Genomic DNA, 16,023 nt, shown 5'->3' on the forward strand with positions numbered 1-16,023 from the left:
AGACTCAACAGACATAGAAAAAAAAACTTAAGGTTAGCAAAAGAAGAAGGGAGAAGGATAAATTAGAAATTTGGGAATAACAAATACAATCTTCTTTATAATAATTAGTTTTCTACTGCAAAGCTAGACTAGCTTTGTGCTGTCCAATACAGCTGTCACTAGCCACATGTGGCTATTTAAATTAAATTAATTAAACTTAAAGATTCTGTTCTTCTGTTGCACTAGATGAATTTCAAGTGCTCAACAGCTAATTTGACTATGCATTGGACAGTGCATATATAGAATATTTCCATCATTGAGGAACATTCTCTTGGACAGTGCTGGGCTAGATTATGTGTCTAGAAAGTTTAAATTTTCATGTATTAGATTAAATTGTAAAAGGCTCCAGCTTGTACAATTTATGCTCAGATAGCTTTATTAACTTGGATAGCATGAAAATAAATTTTGGTGTGGTAATTTAATTGTCTCAAATTCTGAACTAGTAGAGACAAGGTTAATTAAAAAACATTATTTGCATATCCATGATATATATATATATATATATATGTGTGTGAGTGTGTTTGTTAAATATATTTCCTTAACATTTGCTGAAAGCTGAACCAGAAGACAAAGATACTAAAAGAAATGTCAAGTGACCAATAGTAAGCTTTATAAAAAATCTGAGCATATAAAATATGGGTAAAATGAAACAAGCTTGGCATGTGTGTCTGGTGTGTCTTTATCTGTTTTTTTATTACCTACCATACATTATTCATATTATATAGCACTTGTGTTATTAGGCCCAAAATGTGGGCCCACCTCTACAACTATATAACAGAAATAGATGGGGATTGAGAGGTGGGTTTGGCTTTCACACTCCTACCTAACACAGTCTAATATACAGTAGGACTCCTTTCTTCTCACGCATAAAACCTCTATTTCCTGAGATTTATGTTATTCATCCAAATCACTATTTGGTTTCATCATTGATTTTTACTAACCTCATGATGACCATTTCCTGTCATTGGTTAAAGAGCTTCATACCTACTTCACAGTTTCACTATATGCTCCAAGTCCTAATGTCACCCACATAGAAGACTCCCCAAACTCCCTACCCTTAACAGTCCTTGAACTCCTTGACCTCCATTCAACATTGAGCATGCACTCTCATGACCACACTCTAGATCTGACCTCAATGAGAACAGTCTCACTTCTCACATCTTAAATTCAAATATTAATACATTCCATTCTTGGATCCCCTGACTTCCTATCTCTTTTACCCTGTTTATCCTGCAACCCTGGTTCTTTAATTTTTATGGATTTTTCAAAGTTAGCTATCTAATTTTCTCCTTGCTCGCCCTCTTTATAGGCTCCATTGTCATTCCCTAGTGTACCGTGCATGGCTCACCAGTATCCTCAAATTTTCTTGATTTGTTTGCTGTTATGTTGTAGTCTCACCTTTCTCTAACCCATTTTCATCTAAAGCATAAATCTGAGACTAAATTTTAACCTGCACTTAATTTTATTTGTGCCTAGAAAGCTCTCAATGTCTCTCCCTTCTTTTCTTTTCCAGTTTGCCCTTCAGGTATTTAGCTTCCTATAGGAAGAAATCCTTAACTCCCTAATTAGGCTATGTGCCAATTCCACATGTTTTTATAGTGTTCCATACTTATTCTATCATATCACTTGTCACCCTGCCTTGTGATTTTCTGTGACTTCCTAAGAAATGATAAAATCCTTGAAGGCATAGACTCTCTCACTCTAGCACTGTCTGATAAAAGTAGGCACTCAATTACTTGTTAATTAATGCTGGAAATTTAATACAATCATTGTAATTGAAGCTACATCTAATTATTAAGTTGAAGCTACATGTATTATTAAAAATAAATTAATAGAACTAAATATCATAAGCTATAAATAAGAGTGTGTTAGCAACAATATGAGGAGAAATAGAGTAGGGTAAGGAAGATTAGGAATCCCAGGGTTGTAGGGAGAAGGGAGGGTTGCAATTTTAAATTCAGTATTCAGATTAGGCCTCACTGAGAAGATGATCAGTTGAGTAAAGGTGAGGTAAGGGAGTTGGTGATGTAGATATCTGGGTTGGAAGAGTATAAAAGGCAAAGAGAACAGCCAGTGCAAAAGCCCTCAGGTGGGAGCATGCCTGGCATATACAAGGAGGGAGACCGTGTGCCTGCAGCAGGGTGAATAAAGAGGAAAACAGTAAAAGATGAGTTCAGAGAAGTAACAGAAGGCCAGACTGTGCAGGCCTTGCAGACTTCTGTATGAGTTTGGATTTAAGTAAAACAGAGAGCCACTGAAAAGTGTTGAGTAAAATACACTGAAACTCTGCCTCTTATATTGAGCACTGTAGGGAGCAAGAGTAATATCAGGAAACTCACTGAAAAAGCTATTTAGAATAATCCAGGGAAAGATAGGGGACAACTTCCCTGATGGTTCAGCGGTAAAGAATCCACTTGCAATGCAGGAGACACAGGAAACACAGAAGAGCATATGAATGAGGAATAGTGTGGGAATGTGGGTAATAGTCTCATGATATGATAACAAATTAAAAGCTGTGGTTTTTAGATGGGAGAAAGGAAGGAGTAATAAGATATAATGTCTGGGTATGGACTTCCCTGGTGGCACAGTGGGAAAGAATCCACCTGCAATGCAGGAGATGCAACAGACGCAGGTTCGATCCCTGGGTGGGGAAGATCCTCTGGAGCAGGAAATGGAAACCCACTCCCGTTTTCTTGCCTGGAGAATCCCATGGACAGAGGAGCCTAGTGGGCTACAGTCCATAGGGTCACAGAGAGTTGGACACGACCGAGCAATTAACACACACTAATAAGATATAACGGAGAAGACAATGGCACCCCACTCCAGTACTCTTGCCTGGAAAATCCCATGGACGGAGGAGCCTGGTAGGCTGTAGTTCATGGGGTCGCTAAGAGTCGGACATGACTGAGCGACTTCACTTTCACTTTTCACTTTCCTGCATTGGAGAAGGAAATGGCAACCCACTCCAGTGTTCTTGCCTGGAGAATCCCAGGGACGGGGGAGCCTGGTGGGCTGCCGTCTATGGGGTCTCACAGAGTTGGACACGACTAAAGTGACTTAGCAGTAGCAGTAGCAATAAGATATAAAGAAGACAGTCAATTCACTTCCAGGCCCATTCATTCATGGGCTAGGGGAGAAAACACAAGTCCTTAACTTTAGAGGCCTGCAAAGGAAGCAGTATCTTCAGAGGAAAGCCAGTTTCCATTAGAACAATAAGGTAAAAGGAAAGAAAATTCAGAGACTTCAAGATATAAGGGATTGTGCCGATGATGAATCACGAGTTTCTGGGGGCATAGAAGAGTTTCAGTGGTTGGGAAGGGATAGGAAACAGCAGGGATATGCAAAGATTTATGGAATTGAATGGAAAGATATGAGGAATGATGTGGAAGTCTGGGACTTCTTGAAGTGGCAAACATAAAATGGAATAAAGGCCATAATAAGATTAATCCTTCTTTCTTGAACTCAAGAAAGATAATGGTGGCAAGGTTGTGAGTAATGACGGGCTAGGAAGTTCAGGGTGTGTGTGTCTCTATCTTGATTCCTTTTCAGGACAGCATATTTGTTCCTAGTGCTGGAGCTTCCTCTGACTCTTGTCGATGGAATTGATGGACCTGAAAGGCTGGTTCCATCCAATTTCAAAAATTCATGTGACCCTCACACACATGGATTTCTGATCAAACTAGCTCACAGTTTAAAAAGTTTCCCTGCTCTAGGGGAAATGTAAGCTAACTTTTCATAGCAGAATTTGGTTTTACTTACATCTGTGTTGCAGGAGCGATACCGTTTCCTTTCCCCAAGGCAATATTTTCCACCTCCTGAAGGTCTGAAAACACATTTTGTTTAACACGTGAATATAATATATCCAACCACATAAAGAGTACATAAATTGTTTGATGAAAACATATTGACATTTAAGAAAATAAAAGATTTGTCATTTTATTAGTTATTAAAATAATAATCATGGTGATAGCAATCATGATTATGGCTGTTAAAAATTAAGACAATTTACTATGAATAATTTTATAAGGCTATTAATTGTGATGATACATACATTCTTAAGAAAATGTGATTAAATCAATGTACTTTCTAATTAACATAGTAAACAGGTATTCAGTTCAACACAATGAGTTTAAAAATCATTTATAATGAAAAGCCATTTTAATCATATTCAACAAAACACATAATCTGACACTGTATGTTTATCAAGTAGGAAGTGGAAAGTTTGTTTTTATAGACTAGAAATAAGGAGAAGACACTAAATAACTTTCTGGAAATAGCTTCAGTTCAGAGTATATAATGCAGAAATAAATTTCTATCTCATTTCAAATATTACATAAAGTTTAAAAGAATTAAATCTAAACATCAGATAGGCTTGTATTATATAGATACTTTACAGTACATTCAATTAGGGCGTTAAATACTTGTTTTACATAAATTAATTTCTGGAGTATTTAACATTAGAGAAAGTCATATGCTATTATTTTGGCATGTAATATTTGAATGGAAAAAACTAACTTGTTGTTTCAAAAGTGGTCCAAGTCATTCTCTTAAGTATTTTGGTATATTATTTATTACCATAGGGTTTTACACTTTTGGTTATTAAATTACAGTAGCTTGGAGCTGAACTTAATTATTCTGTACTTGTTTTAAAAAGATCAAGTCTCAAGTATAATTTTGGTTCACTGGTAACTATTATCAATTTATTACATTATCAATTATCTCATTGATATTAATTACAAATGAGATAATTAGAGTTACACTTTGAATATATTTTGAATGCCAGTGAATGCTGACTTCAAACAAGGGAAAAAAATGGCCCAGCCTGAGCCAGGATGGGAGAAATGGGTTGGTCAGAGAAAAACAAGGCAGTGGGAATAGTGGTGGCACTGCTGTTTATGAGTGGGTGACAGTGAGCTCTGTTTAACAGAATGAAAAAACAGAAGTAATACAAAGGGAAACAATTTCAAACTGAAAAAGAAGAAAAAAGAAGACACATTTAGAGGGAGGAACCAAAGACAGGGTTACCAAGTTAAAATAGGAAAAAATTAAAATAGACCATTTTTTTACCCCAGCAGGGGGAAAAAGCAGAGGTGATATTGTAACATCATTTTGCACCAAATAATTGTCAAGAAAGAAGGTCCTTAACCTGAGTTCTAGACAAAAATGGGAGCACTTGACATGAAGCAGCTAAGGAGCAGTTTAGTCTCTGGTAGGACACAAAAGACCAAGTAGAGAAATCATCCACCTGTAATGGGCACTGGTGGGAGGGAGAAGCAATACAGCTTAGCAAGGAATAAGGATGGGCTGGCTTTATGCCAGGAGGACTCTGGCTAGAGAAAGAGTGGTGGGAGAGGAGCAGTCTGACCTGCATAAAACAGTCATGAGGAGAAAAGTGGTGGCAGTTCCGGAAGATGATTAATGGGGGCATGTGAATGGAAACTATTTTAACACATGGGCAGTATTCTTTTCATTGTGATTTGTGATGCGAATCAAGGCATTTCAACCCTTGAAGTGCTCTCATTGGTCTTTTTAATACTAATGTAGCAGTAATAATTTTATGTGACATGTGAAAAGACCTTAGGTTTCCTGGGAATAATGGTAATGTAGCTAAGACCAGACCTGGTTTCATCCATAATTCAGTAGTTTTTGGAGGAGGAAATCTATCTGATTATTACTAGATGAAAAGTCTGGCTGTACCTGGGATAGATACACAATGCTTTTCTTTTCTTTTTAGTTACGTAGTAAGGTGAAAAGAAGAAAAAGAAAGTCTGTCTAACAAGGCTCCTCCACTTTCCTGTGCCTATTGCTTGTTCTGAAGAAAGCACTTGGCTCACTGGAGAAACGTTTTTACAGATAACATGTGAAACCACAGCTTTGAATCATTTCCAACTGTGTCTTTTTGTTGGCTCCGGCTTACTTTAGCTACTTACGCTGGACTGTCACAGTGTCTTAGGGATGAGGAGACGCCTCCCCCGCAGGTCCTGCTGCACTCTCCCCATAGTGACCAGGGACCCCAGCCCCCATCTATGCTCTGGGGCCAAGTGCCAAAAGGAACACAATCTCCCTGATAACACCACTGCAAGATTTCACAGAAAACACAGAATTAGCTTTTAGGCAGACAGGGCTACCAGGATAGAAATAAAAATACATAAGGGTCAGGCAATGACCAATTACAGGCATTAGCATTCTCCCCATAGATAACAGACTGAGAGTTCTTTAACTGTGTTTAGACATTAGTAAAGGTGCATGTGATTTGCAAATTAGCTAAGCAATGATTTATAAATCTCTAACAAATACCAGGCGTCTAAAAAACTTGACTTTACTTCTTTTTTTCCTTCTTTCTCCTCCTCCAGACTTTTGGTGTTTTCTCATTATAGAGACCTCAAAAGCCTTTTTTAGATATTTTAGTATTATAACATTTTTTTCTTTATATTCCACTATTATTAGACTCATGGAATGATAACGCAATATGGAAAGTTCCCCAGTAAGGAATTTTTATGATGGTAATTGCTTTCTCTTAAAAAAAAAAAAAAAAAAAAAGGCCGATTGAGGCTACAATAGTAAAAGAATGTGTTGTGGCATTTCATCTACATGAGTACTGCAGACATAATAAAAGTAATGCCAAGACACTAGGGACAGGGTACAAAAAAACCCTTATATACACTGACTAGCCATGTGTATAGCCCTTACATGAACATGTGTATTGGAATTCTTCTCAGCTTTACTCTCTGCAATAAACCACACATACTGCACATAAGTAGAAAGCCAGGAATAATTTATCGAGATGCAGACATCACATAATCAGCTCATAACTCTAACGTGATAAATCTTATTTGCAGAATATGGTAAAAATGAAAGCCGTTTTTAAAAAAGCCAAGCACTACGCAAGGCTTTTATTAGCGCATTTTTCTGAGTTATCAAAATTTGATGAACCACGATGATGCCTGGAGAAGGAAATGGCAACCCACTCCAGTATTCTTGCCTAGAGAATCCCATGGACAGAGGAGCCTGGTGGGCTACTGTTCATCGGGTCACAAAGAGTTGGACACGACTAAGTGACTAAGCAGCATGCTGATGTTATGAAAGTTCTTTGTTTATATGATGAATAACAATAGTGAACATTATCAGAGTTGAGTAACTGTCAGCAATGTTAGATTGTTAAATAAAAATTCAACTTTATATTAAAATGTAAAGGGTTTATGACGTCATATTTTAAAAGTAATCAATTTATTATATTAATTCTATATATCCAGAATTATTTCACTTTCACCATTTGTACTGCTATCACTCTAGACCAAACTGGCAAATGGAATAGCTTGTTACCTGGGCCCCCTGCCTTACTTTGTTCTATCTATCAGAGAGCTCTTTTAAAACATACTGTGGTATCATGTTACTGTTTTCCTCAAAAGACTGTAATGGTTTCCTCTTCCCCTAAGGTCAACAGTGACCTTTGTGACCTAGCCCCTGCCTCTCTCTCCAGCCTCATTCTCTTTCTGGTACAGAATGCTTCAGACACACACTAGATTTCTTTCTGTTCCGCAATACACTAAACTTGTTCTCTGCTCAGGGTACTTGGATTTGCTGGTCCTCCTAGAAATACTCTTCTGATTCCTTCTATTGTAGTCTTCTCATCATTTGGTCTCAGATCAAATGTCATTCAAAGAGGGGGGCCATCTTTCCTTGACCACTCTTATTATGAAGTGGCTGTACCTCACTATCCCTGTCGCCCTCCCCTCCTCCTACTCCAGCATGTACAGAGATTACATCTTCCTGTTTTAGTCCCCTTTACCACTCATTTAAATTACCCATGGCAGAAGATGAGATGGGTTAGACAGCATCACTGATTCAATGGACATGAACTTGAGCAAAATCCGGGAGACAGTGAAGGACAGGGAAGCGTGGCATGCTACAGTCCATGGAGTTGCAAAGAGTCAGACACGACTTAGCCACTAACAGCAATAACTTATTTTTCAAAATATTTTTTTTATTACTTTTATTGTTTCCTCTCTTTGGTATACAAAAGCCTTAAGAGCCTCATGTGGCTATTCAAATTTAAATTAATTAAAATTGAAAATTCAGTTCCTGAGACCCCTTCTAGGACTCCATAGCCACATGTGTCTAGTGGCTATGATACTTGACAGAGTGGATACAGAACATTCCTATCATCACAAAATGTTCTAACTGAAAATGCTGAATGTCTAGAATAGTGCCCAGTGGATATTTAACAAAACATTGTTGAATGAATACATTAGTTAAATTATTGAATTCTGTGTCCCATTTTGGTTACTATATGTTAAGAAGGAACTGAGATACTGGAGAGTAAAGAAAGTCAAATTCATCTTTGCGTCTTTGGTAGTTGGCATTCAGAGAATGTTTCAGTAATTGTAATAACATAAAGACTTTTTAAGAAAACTGCAAAGGAATTATCATTTGTCCGCAAAAAATTAGGCAAGAGGAAGTTAAAATTTGGTTGACTATGTAAGGCCAAACATTCTGATCCTAAATTGAATAAATGTTAAAGTAGTGCCTTAAAAAAGATAAAAGAGTTTTGGGCAATTAAAAGGTATTATGAAGAGAAAAAAACCATCTGTCTAAAATGATGAAGCAGAGGTAGTTGGCTGAACCGATAATACAGTACCGACTCTGGAAGCAGGGCTGCTAATTATGTACATGTGAGAGGGAGAATGTTCAAGGTGCCAGCATATGATTTACCTAAGTGATCTTGAAGACCAACCAGTTGGTATAATGGTATATCAATTGTGTCAGATCTTCATCTATATAAAAATCATATATATAAAAAGAACATCTATATAAAAAGAACAGTGAACCAAATATCCTCTGGTTTTACATTTTTGGTATTACAAATGTTATTGCAAGTAGCTACATGTAAGAATATTTATGCACCATCTATTTTCCTATGAGAGTAACTGAGTAATGTAGTATTAACCAGCAATTACTGTTCTTCCCCCCCGCAGTTTGGAAGGACTGATGCTGAAGCTGAAACCCCAATATTTTGGCCACCTGATGTGAATAACTTGACTCATTTGAAAAGACCTTGATGCTGGGACTGATTGAAGATGGGAGGAGAAGGGGACGAAAGAGGATGAGATGGGTGGATGACATCACCGACTCAATAGACATGAGCTTGAGTAAGCTCCGGGAGTTCGTGATGGACAGGGAAGTCTGGCGTACTGCAGTCCATGGGGTCACAAAGAGTCGGACATGACAGAGTGACTGAACTGACTGAACACTTAAAAATTCCAAATATTAAAATTTGCGTATTTTTTAAGTCAGAAACTTAGCATTACTGATTTCAAATAAGAATAAAATTTGATTTTACATTTATCTTATATAATCACAGAGCTGCACTTAAAGCTCAAAGAGATTTTAGAATTTATGTGGTCTAAGCACTTCGTTTTTTTATATGAGGCAACTAGATCTTAAGAAGGCTGACTTGCCCAAGATCACTTACTGAGAAAAAAGGATTTGCTGTCCAAATACATATAAAAAATGTAGGGAAAAATCAATTGGAAGTGTAGGACTATATATCCGAAGACATTAAAGAATATGCTAATATATTTTATTGAACTGTTTTTACTACATAAAATACAAAATAACAGTAGAGATTTTTTAAAAATTCAATTAGCTGCAAGTATATATATATATACATATACATGTTTTTTCATACCTCCTTGAATATCCTTATAATTAGTACAGGAAAACATTCCACTTTGTGCATTTTTTAGGGCATGAAATTGTGAAGGCCACAAAACACTGAAAGATGTAGGTTCTAAAGTATTAAATAATACTGTTTTACATGTTTTTTAGATGCACACAAAATACAGCACGGGGAAAGAAATCACATAAATTCTCCTGTTTTCCTCTTAAAATGTACACTTAAGGTACAAGATAAATACAAATATTCAGTTTGTAAAATGTTGCTCAGTTCTTACCATTAATTAATATATACACAGCAGTATTCTGTAAGTGTTTTGCTAAAACCCTTTATCATGAAAATTCATGCTATTGATTATATCTATTCTACAGAGTCATAACATAATAGACAATTATATCATAAAGTTAAATAACATAAATTAATGGGCAAAGAATGAAGAATTCATAATAATAATGTAAGTATCAGCCATTTAGCAGTTGACAAGAGACTAGTGTCTAGTTTAATAATTAATTAACAACTTAGTCTTCAGTCAGTGTGTTGATTTTAGTCGCTCAGTCATGTCAGATTCTTTGCTACCCCATGGACTGTAGCCCACCAGTCTCCTCTGTCCATGGGGATTCTCCATGGCAAGAATACTGGAGTGGGTTGCCATGCCCTCCTCCAGGGGATCTCCAGGGGATCAATCCCAGGGATTGAACCCACGTCTCCTGCATTGCAGGTGCATTCTTTACCATCTGAGCCACCAGGGAAGCCCAAGAATACTGGGGTGGGTAGTCTATCCCTTCACCAGGGAAAATTCCTGACCCAGAAATACCACCAGGGTCTCCTGCATTGCAGGAGGATTCTTTAACAGCTAAGCTACCAGGGAAGCCCAGCTACCAAGGAAGCTCAAAGTTGCTCAGTCATGTCCGATTCTTTGTGACCCCATGGAATTCTCCAGGCCTGAATTACTGGAGTGAATAGCTATTCCCTTCTCCCGCGAATCTTCCCAACTGAGGGATCGAACCCAGGTCTCCCACATTGCAGGCAGATTCTTTACTTTCTGATCCCACCAGGGAAGCCCAAACATTTTCTTGGCTCATCTGTCCATGGGGATTCTCCAGGTAAGAATACTGGAGTGGGTTGCCATGCCTCCTCCAGGGGATCTTCTCAACACAGGGATCAAACCCAGGTCTCTCATATTGCAGGCGGATTCTTTACCATCTGAGCCACCAGGGAAGCCCACCACGGAAGTCTGTGTGTAGCCTGTTACAAATTTCAGTTCTCATTTTAGCAACATCCTTCTTTGGTCCAAAGCAAGTCCTTTGTTTCTTTTCTTTAGTTTCCCTAACTACAAAGTGGGGTCTAATTCAAGTTTTTGATTATAATATGGTTTGGATTAGGATGACTACAGAAAGGGCTTCCCTGGTGGCTCAGAGATTAAAGCGTCTGCCTGCAATGCGGGAGACCTGGGTTCGATCCCTGGGCTGGGAAGATCCCCTGGAGAAGGAAATGGCAACCCACTCCAGTATTCTTGCCTGGAGAATCCCATGGACGGAGGAGCCTGGTGGGCTACAGTCCACGGGGTCGCAAAGAGTCAGACATGACTGAGCGACTTCACTCACTCACTCACAGAAATTAGTTCTATACAGACATACCTTCAAAGAAGTTAAAAATCTATCAAATGACTTGTTTAACTTTGCTCTCTGGCAAAATGTTCTTTTGTGCATGTTTACTTTCCTCTCAACCTTGTGTTTATAGGAAAGGATCTCTGGAATTTTTGCTACCTCTCCTTCTGGTAGTATTATGTATCTTAATGTAGTACATGATTTTAAGAGAAGAAACTCATTTAACTTAATAAGTTTTTTAAGAAACCTATAAGGAACTTCACGTGGATCAAGTTATTTGAGCTAATTTTCTAGATGATGATATTAATCAACCTGTACTAAGATTAAATAGAAGTCATAATTAATATAATTAGTTTACACCAAATAAACTTTAAGTATACAAATTCTATAAGCACAGTAAAGGTGAGAATTCCGAGTTTTGTATTTTCTATTTTTATTCTTTTTTAACCTGAAGATGCCAAAACTGTAAAAGTTCTATTTCCACAGGCATAGAATTTTACTTCATTTCTTAAACTAGAAAAGTTAAATATTCAGAGGGAAACTAGTTTTTAATTTTTATTCTCAAGGGTTATATCCAATCTAGTGATTTTGTACTATTCTAAATATCAGTCATATTACTTTAGCCTAAACTATCCAGAGAAAGTAGATAAATTTGGCCTTCTTTTCACTAATTCAGGTGTGTTTAACCAGATTCAGAAAGGTGAAAGAAGTGAAACTATCACATTCCAAACATAAAATCTCGTATTGCTCATTCTTGCTTTTCACATTCCTTCTAAATAAAAGAAATATGTCTTTAAAACTATCTAGAAAGATGATATATTCCAGTGAGGCTTTAAAATTTTTCTTAAGAAACATTTATTCATCATTAAACATTTCTTTCTGTTAAGCCACTGAATTTTATTAATATTATAAATCAAACAATCTAACTTTGAAAATTTGTCAGAATTCTACAAAGTAAAATTCAAAATAAGTATACACACAGTATTTTAAAATAATTTTTTTAAACTAGACATATTTTAGGATGTAATTATGGTAGATCTTGTACCATAGCCAGCACTGGGTCTAGTCAGCATCTGGAATAAGATAATTCTAAGGAAATCCTAAGATTTTAAAGGATGTGATATTGGTGATTCAATATAGAACATTCTTCCCAAATCAGAAAAGCTTAGAGTTGGAGCACAGTGTTATTAGAAGGCTAATCTTTCGCTGTGCAGGTGTGGGAATGCTAAAGTTTATTTCAGCCCAAATTCTAAATCAGAACCTGTCATCCCATACTATTCAAATTTCTAGAGCAATTGGAAAAGTTATTCTTTCTTCACTTCCTGTGTTTATAGTTTGGGACACAGTCAAAACATATTAAATTCTACTCTAAGAGAATGAAGATCTAAGGCTGCAAATGTCCTATTATATAGACAGTGCTTTAAAAGGACATGTAATAATTCTAATCTAGTCTTATGTTTACCATGCAAAAATATTAGGAATCAATGTCATGTATATGTAAGCCTAAATTCTGGACTGTGTCTCTAATTGGGTCTTGTAGAATCATTAAATTAATCTTTTGGCAATAAACCAAGTATATGAAATGTTCTTTGTGGTCACCATCAGAGCTTACAAGAGCTGGGTTTTGATTATCCTTAATATTCTGTTTAGTAACAATGCCAACACTACTATCAGAATTTTTATACTACAGATCTTTGTTTACTATCTTATCAAATATGGCATCCCTCCGAGTTCTATCCAAAGGGCTATTGCTGATGGCATGTCTAACGAAAACTCTTTTACTGCAAGTTATACTGACTGATTTGTAGTAGTGTGACCCATGGACATACAGTACCAGTGCACTGTCTGGGCTCATCAAATTTCCTCCTTTGGTTAATGCTACTGTCCCAGAGCACATCCATTCAAACCATATGGTTCTTATTCAGCCCTTGAATGGCTTATTCAGGCAAACATCCAATGGCTGTAATAGCGATGTCAGACCCCCCAGGACTCACGCAAAGATCAGTTTTTAATTTTTTGGCCATATTTCTTACTCCATCTGCTAAATGTGCATGGAACAGTTCCCATACTTACATGGAACATTTGTGGAACTGTGCCCCCGGGCAAAGATCCCGTATCTTTTGTAGCCAGAGTTTGACGAGATCATTGTGGATCCAGTACTCTGGATATGTCTATGCTATCACTTGAGCCATATTTCTCCCCTCCCCCAGACTTAAAAAAAAAAAAAGATTTATTTAAAAAACTATGAGCAGCTTTGGTTTTATCCTGCTGGCTAGACAGGATATAGGTTCCTTCTTGTTCCTTCTGCTGAGAGTAGTTTTGAAATTCAGAATTAAGATCAGAGGTTGTGGATATACCATTCATGCTTCTGAGACACACAAACTCATGCTTACAGTCTGTGATGCTCAGTACTACCAGTTAAGACAGTCTGGCAAATAATTTTCTGCCCACCAACATCTAAGGTTGGCACATAATGATGAAAAGTAATGATGATGTTCTCGTAACGTATATTAGCACCATTCCTCTGAGGAAGCCAAAAAAAAGCTCACCAAGATAGTATCTCATTTCATTCTCACTCTATCTCTATGAAATATGTAAAAATAGATTTGCTCTCACTTTAAAATGATTCATTATTTTGCCAATTCACTATTTTGCCAACTACCATATATATTTAGCTCAATGTTCTGTCCAAGGGCCTTTTTATTGTGATTCCAGAGATAACAAACTGTTACAAGTAAATAAATGAAAAATCCACTTATTAATAAAGGGTAAAACATATTGTTAAACCATTTCAGGCTCAGTGACTCAGCATTCTTATGACAGTGAAAATTTGCCTTTTATTCCACATCATTTCCCATTTGAAGGTAAAGTATAATTATAGGCAGTAGAGAGGGACAGTTTTCAACTTTGGAATCAGAAAGACCTGGGCTAGAATCTCAGCTTTACTATTCAATTGCTATGTAATCTTAGGCTTTCAAGTCTTTCTTTCTTCATCTGTAAAATGGAATTAAAACAGTACCCACTGTAGAAGATTTTTGTCAATAGTAAACAGAACAAATATGTGCTTGGCACACTGTAAGTATAAAACTATTCATTATCATTTATAATCATTATTACTGATAATGTCAACTATTTACAGATGGCACAAATACAGACTGGATACACAAAGCTGATCAGACCAACTGAAAACTTTGCTTTAATTTTGTTACTGTTTGCAAGGCTATTTTGGTTTGAATTAAATTCTGGGCTCTTATTTACTATCCAAATGTGTATGCATGCCCAGTCACTTCAGTCCTGTCCAACTCTGCAACCCTATGGACTGCAGCCTACCAGGCTGCTCTGCGCTCAGGAGCCATTCTCCAGGCAAGGATGCTAGAGTGGGTTGCTATGTCCTCCTCCAAGGGATCCTTCCAACCCAGGGATTTTGAACCTTTGTCTCTTATGTCTCCTGCACTGGCAGGTGGGTTCTTTACCTCTAGTGCCACCTGGGAAGCCCTAATACCCAAACAGGTATAGCTTTCAGAGGAAAATCTGCATTTGTTAATAGCACCATGCTTCTCTCTTAAGGAAAAAAGTAGCTTGAGAACAACAACAATAAAAATTCAAAAACAGATAACAAGGCAAATGCAGTAAGTGAAAAATAAAATAAATTCAGCTCACATGAATAGTTCTTTGTACTTTTCTCCCTTAAAAATGTAAGTTGGAAAAAAATGTAAGTTGATCTAGCCTTCAAAGTTTTTTCATAAATTCAAAATTAATGATAAGGATATTTTGAGAGTCTTCTCCTAGCACTCTGTCCTTTCTAAGAGTTTTTATGTTTATTTGTTTTTTTTCATTCATTCATTGAAAAATATCCTAAGGCTATTCTATCTATAAAACTTCCATGACTTTGGAAGAACGGCTAAGATTTGTTTTACATATTAATTTGAGATGATGAAATCCAAAGTATTGACTTTACGAAACTGCACTCTAATGTTGTGAATATTAATGACCTCTTGGTAGGCAAAGTTTGCTAACACTTACAAGTTCTTAAATAGACTTTAACAGAGTGCAAGTTGTTGTGCCAAAGTCTGCTGGAAGCTGAGAAGATTCTAAGGAGAGGGTAAGGAGGCAGGCAAGGGGTTCTTTTAACCTAAGCATTTCCATTGTTTTCAAATGTACATAACAGAATTATGTAGAATGCATTTGAACAAAGTATTTAACAATTAAAAAGTTGACAACCATTAGCCTAGATTAAGAAAGTGAATCTTTAGAAATCAAATACATTTTTGCCCCATTTTATTTACTTTCTCTTGCCTGTGCTTATTCTTACTTATGCTTAGAAATAATTATATTTCCCTTCTATTTGCTAATCTAAATTTAAATTCAATATTGTTAGCTTTGACATTATTTAGAACATTTTCTAAGTAGCCTTCAAAAATGTAATGCATATGTAAATGACATCTCTATCAATTATATGCACATAAGCTTTAAAATATGATATTTCAGACCCTGCTGTTAAGCACAAATTATGAGATATTAACTGTGTTTACCATAAAGATGACTGTGTTGGGTTTTCAGATAGCCACTACTTGTGATTTACCTAATTAGAGTGATCATATAATTTACAGATGCTTTCAGGAGAGCTCTTAAGTGTTTAAAAGAATGAGTTCTTCATGCTTTGGGTTAAAAATTAAAGTAAAATAAAAAGAGATATCAGGT

At 36.6% G+C, this 16,023-nt stretch overlaps 1 protein-coding gene across 5 annotated transcripts in view; it reads right to left on the reverse strand.

Moving 5' to 3' along the window:
* The window catches only part of ADAMTS6 (ADAM metallopeptidase with thrombospondin type 1 motif 6), a 305,836-nt gene that overhangs the window by 118,333 nt on the left and 171,480 nt on the right, over positions 1-16,023 (reverse strand). For 4 of the 5 annotated variants that reach the window (XR_011461450.1, XR_011461452.1, XM_005892772.2 and 1 more), the window contains exons 13-14: positions 5,970-6,115; positions 3,799-3,862 (exon numbers count right to left, since the gene is read on the reverse strand). Coding sequence is in view for 2 of the 5 variants with exons in the window: in XM_005892772.2 (XP_005892834.1) it covers positions 3,799-3,862; positions 5,970-6,115 (210 nt within the window). In the remaining 3 variants the exon portion in view is untranslated. The remainder of the gene's footprint in view (positions 1-3,798; positions 3,863-5,969; positions 6,116-16,023) is intronic. The other variant, XR_011461451.1, reaches the window with a different exon arrangement.

This window comes from Bos mutus, chromosome 20 (genome assembly GCF_027580195.1).
Source record: "Bos mutus isolate GX-2022 chromosome 20, NWIPB_WYAK_1.1, whole genome shotgun sequence".
Classification (NCBI taxonomy): domain Eukaryota; kingdom Metazoa; phylum Chordata; class Mammalia; order Artiodactyla; family Bovidae; genus Bos; species Bos mutus.